Source organism: Setaria italica, chromosome V (assembly GCF_000263155.2).
Source record: "Setaria italica strain Yugu1 chromosome V, Setaria_italica_v2.0, whole genome shotgun sequence".
Classification (NCBI taxonomy): domain Eukaryota; kingdom Viridiplantae; phylum Streptophyta; class Magnoliopsida; order Poales; family Poaceae; genus Setaria; species Setaria italica.
This window is the reverse complement of record NC_028454.1, coordinates 12,051,722-12,057,721: the sequence shown is the minus strand read 5'-3', so window position 1 is coordinate 12,057,721 and position 6,000 is coordinate 12,051,722. Positions and strand designations below refer to the sequence as shown.

Here is a 6,000-nt window from a genome sequence, read left to right as displayed (position 1 = left end):
CCCATATCGGCATCTGCAGAGTCCTGGCTGCTCCCTCTCTCTCTCTCTCAAATTTTTGAACCAAGCTTTGTTTGCGAAGAAAAGAGATAGAGACTTCTTTCAAAAAAAAAAAGAGATAGAGACATAGAGTGCAGCAACCATCATCCATTCATCCAACACCTCTCCCTCTCTCTTACGCACACTGACTGGGAAAGGGACACGTGAAGCCGCTCTTGTCGCGTAGCCCTTGGAAGAACGCCCAAACTTTGATGCGCGGAATATTTGATGTGGAAAGCGGGGCATGGCATGCACTTGTCTATGCGATCGATGATGCGCCATTCCAAACTTACAAGCCTGCAGGAGCAGGGTAGGATTAGGATACAGTGCTCTCTCTCTCTCAGGGTCTCAGGCTCTCACCTCTCTAGCAAAGCGTAGCATCATTCATCCATGCTCACATGTCAACAGTATCAAGCCCCTCCCCGCCAGCCACTCTGCCGGCCCACGCTACGCTACACCGCATAGGCCATATAGACTGCAATGCAAGCTACCTGCTACAGCATCAGTGCATGACAAGTCAACAACAGACTACAGCAACTAGGGGGAAAAGACTTATTTTTAGCAATTACTAGCATGTATCCTTTGTATCTCTACCTACGTATCCTTTGTATCTCTACCCATGCACTATTACCATATGTTCATGGTACACAAAAAGCTGCCATGAAATCATGGAGATTCCCCGAAACAAGACAAGGGGGAAATATGCGGAACATTTATGATCACCAAGGCAGCGCCAAAAGGAAAGGGACCTTTGCATCGCTTGCTGCATGGTTGAGTTCTATGTGTGCAATCATGGTGTGCATGGAAAAAGAAACTATATGCAGCAGTAAAACGAGACGAGTGAGAAACTATGCAAACAATGCCTATATAGCTACCAGTTCGCAAGTACTGCAACTCTTCCTGGTGTGATGATAGGTGAATAAGACTCTCTTCGGAACAGACAAATGCATCGCCAACAAAGCCTTTTGGATGCCCAAAAGGTTAGATACAACTAGTAGAAGCTTTCACTGATTTGTATGCACGCAGAGGAGAAAGTCATGGAAGTTGATGCGTCTCTTCAGCACAAAGTTTTGGAGCATGGGTCTGGGATTAGTTTTGTTGCTAACTGAGATTGGATGATCGGTCTTGCTTCAGCAAAGAACTAAAAGCGTAAGCTAGATAGTACATTGCAGTTAACTAATGCAATGCCCATTCCTTGTGCCTAAGATAATTATTCTTTTTATCACTGAACGGGTACGGTTACTTTTTTTCAGCGTGAAGAGACATACTCTCATGGAGCGGCTGATCAATGAATCAGAGATGTCAAAGTTTGCTAGTTTATTCTTCTTAACAATAGGAGTCACAGCGACTAGCTTTTACCTAATCTCAAGTTGTTCCATATCTCAGCTGCCAGTAACATAATACTGAATTAGAGCACAAGAGTAATACTACTATGAAGAATTGGTTTTCTAATTAAAGGATGATTAATACTATTGTGTATGATTGTATAAACTAAATTGAGCTACATTCAAAATATCTTAATTAAGCTTCTCTAATCAAATATATTTATTACCTTTATTTGGAAAAATATATTATATTGCACTCAACTCACTTGGTGACCAATAATAATCACCAGGTTATCTTTGAACTCCTAATAATCCACATATTTATGGAAATTGCACTAATATTTCTTGTGGAAAATATATTTCTAACATACAGTTTATTTGATTTCATTTAAACATTTAGTTTATTAGAAGTAGCAGATAAAATTACACATGGGGGTTATCAAAAAACTGTTTTAAGCAAAAATAAAAAAAATGAGGTGAACTAAAACATGTATCTGTCGATTTATATATATTGATATGTTTGTCAGTACTGTAGGGATACTCAAAAATTAATTTATTTTTCTTTTCTTACAAACATATATATCATAAAAAAATCCATGAAAATTAAACTCAGAATTCCCACCCAAAAAATAATTTTATAAGGTATATCATTTTCTTCATAAGCTTTCACTTCTAGCATATAATGTTCAACTTCATGCCTAATTTGACATCATTTTAAAATGACCCTTCGAAAGTTGAAGGAACGTGAACATTTATTTGAACAGGTACATGCAAGGATCTACACGCATAACGATCAGACCGTTTATGCAGTAAACAACGGTTTCGCGTGTAGTAGACCTCGTACAAAGCTTAAAAATTCAGTAGCCGCTGACTACCAATGGATACAGTGTATATATAATCTGACTAAGAACATGAATTAACTATGATATAATAGCATAAACATTTGCAAGTCTCTTCCTTATATATAGCACCTTGAATGAAGTTTATATAAGAATTGAAATGCCCCCCCCCCCTCCAAATGAACATCAAAACAAGTGCCAACTGCCAAGCAAAAAGGATTCGATCGATCCAACTTACCCAAATATTGATCTCGACATGCATGATCGAGCAATACCGCGGTGCAATGCATGCATGCTGATGCTGCACCTCATCATCTACTAGGACACGATTCATCATCCATGGCGAGCTATGGAACTGAGCTGACGACGACTAGACATGCCACTGCTTGCTGCTCATCTGGTGCCCTTGTTGCTCGTACGCCGCCGGCGAGGCCGGCGACATGCAGGGATCGAACCCGGCCATGCTGAGTATGTCGCCCTGGGAGAAGGCCCGTAGCCCCAGGAAATCCCTGGTGAGCCCGTCGTTGCCGCCTCCGGCGGCGGCGCCCGCGGCATTGCCGCCGCTACCGGCGTCGCGATCGGTCCTGCTGCTCCTCTCCCGATCCCCTCCAAAGTGATGGGATGCCCCGAAGCCGAGGGCACCAGTGTGGGCGCCAGTGGTAGGCAGGCTGCCTGCGGCAGCAGCTGCTGCGTTAGCGCTGGTGGTGCTGGTGCTGTGGACGCTCGCCATCTGGCCCTGGTTCGACGGCCGGCTCAGCGTTGCACCCATCTGCGCCGCTTTCTGCAGCAGCGCGGTTGCCGACATGTGCGCCGCCGAGGCGGTGGGTGGCGGCGAGAACCCGAAACCGAGGCCCGCCGCCGGCTGCGCGTTGCTATCCGGCGTGGAGCTCCCCGTCATGTACTCCTGGGACCCGAACACGGACGGGGGGTTGCCCATCTCCAGGTGCTGCTGCTGCTGGGGCGTGAGCCACGACGGCGCGAACTGCTCCCTCTTGAGGCACATCTCCTGCAAGGACATGCCGCCCAGTGGCGGCTGCGACGGGTGGTCCAGCACGGCCGGCAGGTGTACGCCGTCGCCGAGCATCCCGGGGTGCGTCTGGTGGTGCTGGCCCGCCGCCACCGCCGCCGCCGCCGCCGCGGCGGTGACCGCCCGTGCGCTCTCCTCGGCGAGCGCGTCGCAGAAGGCCCTGTGGGTGATGAAGCTGTCCCTCCTAGAGAAGAGCGTGCCGCAGTCGCAGCGGTACTCCCGGGTGCCGCAGACCTTGGAGTGCGCCTTCCAGTCGGAGTGGACGGCGTAGCGCTTGGCGCAGCGGTCGCACTTCCACTTCTTCTCGCCGTGCTTGCGGCTAAAGTGCTTCTTGATGCCGGTGAGGTCGCCGAGGGCGCGGGCGGGGTCGTGGTGCACGCACCCGGCCTCCGGGCACACGTACACCTTCTTTCTCACCACCTCCTTGGGGTTGCGCTGCTTCAGCTTCCACGGCAGGTTGTGGCCGCGCCGGTGGAGCTGCAGGTTCTGGTCCCGCTGGAACCCCTTGCCGCACACCTCGCACACGTACCGGTTCGTCGCCATCAGCGTCCGCGGCGACAGCGCGATCACCTCCGCGTCGGGGTCTAGAAGGCGCCATGGGTGTGCATGAATTGATCAACGGATCGAGCGAGCGAGCTAGGGATTCGATTGAGATGGTACCTGGATTCCCGGGGAGGCTGCGCTTCTTCTTGGCGGGCGGCGGGAGCGGGTGGGAGGAGACGCTGGTCTGGTCGCCGGAGGCGGAGGTGAGGTTGGACATGTTCTCGTCGGCGGCCAGCTGCTGCTGCTGAATTGCGGCCAGATCCTTGAGCATCATCTTCTTCCCGACCGGTGGATACCAGCAGCCTTGTGTGGATGGATGGATCAGCTCGCGCGCATGCAGGTTGCAGGCGCAGCAGGACCAGATCTCACGGGCGGGCGCGGGCGAGAGGCCGATCGTGCATGTGCAGGCAGCCGTGGTGGTACTTGCAGCTGCGCCCAGATCAGCTAGTGCTTGTCCTGCTCCGGCAGCGGTGGGGGCGGACACCTAGCTAGCGAGCGAGCTACCCCCCTTGGCCCTTGATGAATCTTGAGGCCGCCTGGTGCGCCGTACTAGTACTGCCCCTGCCGCGGAATTGCCATACATGGAGTGAGTGGAGTCAGCTCAGCGACCGACCCATCGATCGATCTGGTTGGGGTTGCTGGGAGAATTCGCCGAGGTTGGGGTTGGAGGAAGAAGACGGGCGGGGAGGCTATGGAGTCTGGATATAACCTGCGTGCTAGGGTTGAGAGCTGGAGGTCGGAGCCCAGAGAGAGAGAGAGGGAGGGAGCGGATGAGGGAGAGAGGCGACCAAAAAGCTAGTGTGGAAGCAATCGTCTTCTCCAGTCCACCCGATGGATACCCGCAATCACAGTGGTCTGGAGTACACTCATCACTGCCCTCCCCCTCCGGAAGAAAACAGCCGCTACCACACGCGGGGCGCGGGGCTTTCTGTCTTTTCCTCTGGCCTTCCTTGCTCCTCTCCTCTATCTCTCTCTTACCGATGATGCATGCACTGGCCTCGAGAAATCCCTTGTACCTTCTGCTGTTAGCGTCCTCTAATACCATTCGATGCGGATTATGATTCTGCAGCTGGGCCAGTAACCCATGGGGTTTAGTCTACAGCACTGTACTGTGCTTGTCCACTACTACAGTACTAGGAACAGTGAGGTTGCAGGGCTTTGCAGTTGCATATGCAAGGTGTGGATAGCCCTTTGCTCTAGCAAATCAAAGGATTTGATTTCTCGAGTTTGAAGCACGCAATGGCAAATATGAAACATTTTGTACACTAGCAATTTTTTCAGGGTTTTTTTTTTGAACCTGAAGAGTGAAGCTGCTGCATGCGCAAGGGCCGATCGAGCTATCCCTTGTTCTAAATATTTGCACTTTTTGCAGTATGATGAATGGATTACGTCAACTACATCAGGAAGAAGAGATCGGTAAAATTGGAATTTTCACATGTTTCAATGTCATTTCAGCTGCTTCAAAGCATCTGCCTAGGCATCACACCCTTGACCAGATAACATCAAAGCAAGAGACACGAAGACAGACATGACTTTTCCTCTGTCTTCCTGACGAGTGTGCATATGTATGTGTATCCATCCATCCATCCACTCCGCCTTTCAACGCCCCGCCCGTCCGTCTCTTCCAGCTTCCTTCCCCCGGCATTGGGTTTGGTATCTCGCGCGCCCTCAACAGATGTGGCACGATGTGCCTTCCAGGTAGCGCGATTAAATTAGGGCACGCAGCCTTTTCTGGCCTTGAAAGTGGAAAGGCCAGGCCTGGGACATGCACGAAAAAGGTTGGTATGATTTCCCCGGGGGAGATGCATGATGGGCTCCCGATTCATTTATGCCATTGTTAAGCAATGAGAAAGGGGAGCGAGTGAGTGGCAGGGAAAGCTAGTAGCTACTAAGCAAAAAGGTTAGCTTTTTTTCGCGTTTACACATACTACATGATTGGCCCATTATATCGATTGGTAAGTTCTTCGTTCACAGGTTTCTGCTTTGTTTTTTTTTTTTGTTTTTGAACTAATAACTGGTTTCTGATTTGTTACATGCCTGCCTATGGATCAGTATCCTCTCCCCATTCCCTGACGGCCTGACCCTGCAACAGGTGCTGTGTTGTGCCGGCATGCGCTAAATTCTGCTGGTGGAGTTTGGCCGGCCAGGATGTGAGCAAGAATGTGTTGAATCAAAGGAGTCAAGGTAGTGGTGCAAGTGCAAGGCTGCTAAAAATGTTGACTGAAAACAA

The 6,000-nt window shown here is 50.4% G+C and overlaps 1 protein-coding gene across 1 annotated transcript; it reads right to left on the bottom strand.

Annotated features, from left to right (window-relative positions):
• Nucleotides 1–2,095: 2,095 nt before the first annotated feature.
• Nucleotides 2,096–4,251, bottom strand: LOC101763277 (protein indeterminate-domain 7). The gene is made up of 2 exons (XM_004968459.3): nucleotides 3,888–4,251; nucleotides 2,096–3,811 (listed from the first exon to the last, which is right to left on the bottom strand). Exons 1-2 carry the CDS (start codon nucleotides 4,042–4,044, stop codon nucleotides 2,571–2,573), a joined length of 1,398 nt encoding a protein of 465 aa, XP_004968516.1. The 5' UTR covers nucleotides 4,045–4,251; the 3' UTR covers nucleotides 2,096–2,570.
• Between the last annotated feature and the right edge of the window lie 1,749 nt (nucleotides 4,252–6,000).

Coding starts and splice junctions, on each gene's coding strand:
- LOC101763277 (XM_004968459.3), bottom strand. CDS start 4,044: ATGATGCTCAAGGATCTGGCCGCAATTCAGCAGCAGCAGCTGGCCGCC. Junction 3,812..3,887: donor CAGCCTCCCCGGGAATCCAG/GTACCATCTCAA, acceptor GGCGCCTTCTAG/ACCCCGACGCGGAGGTGATC.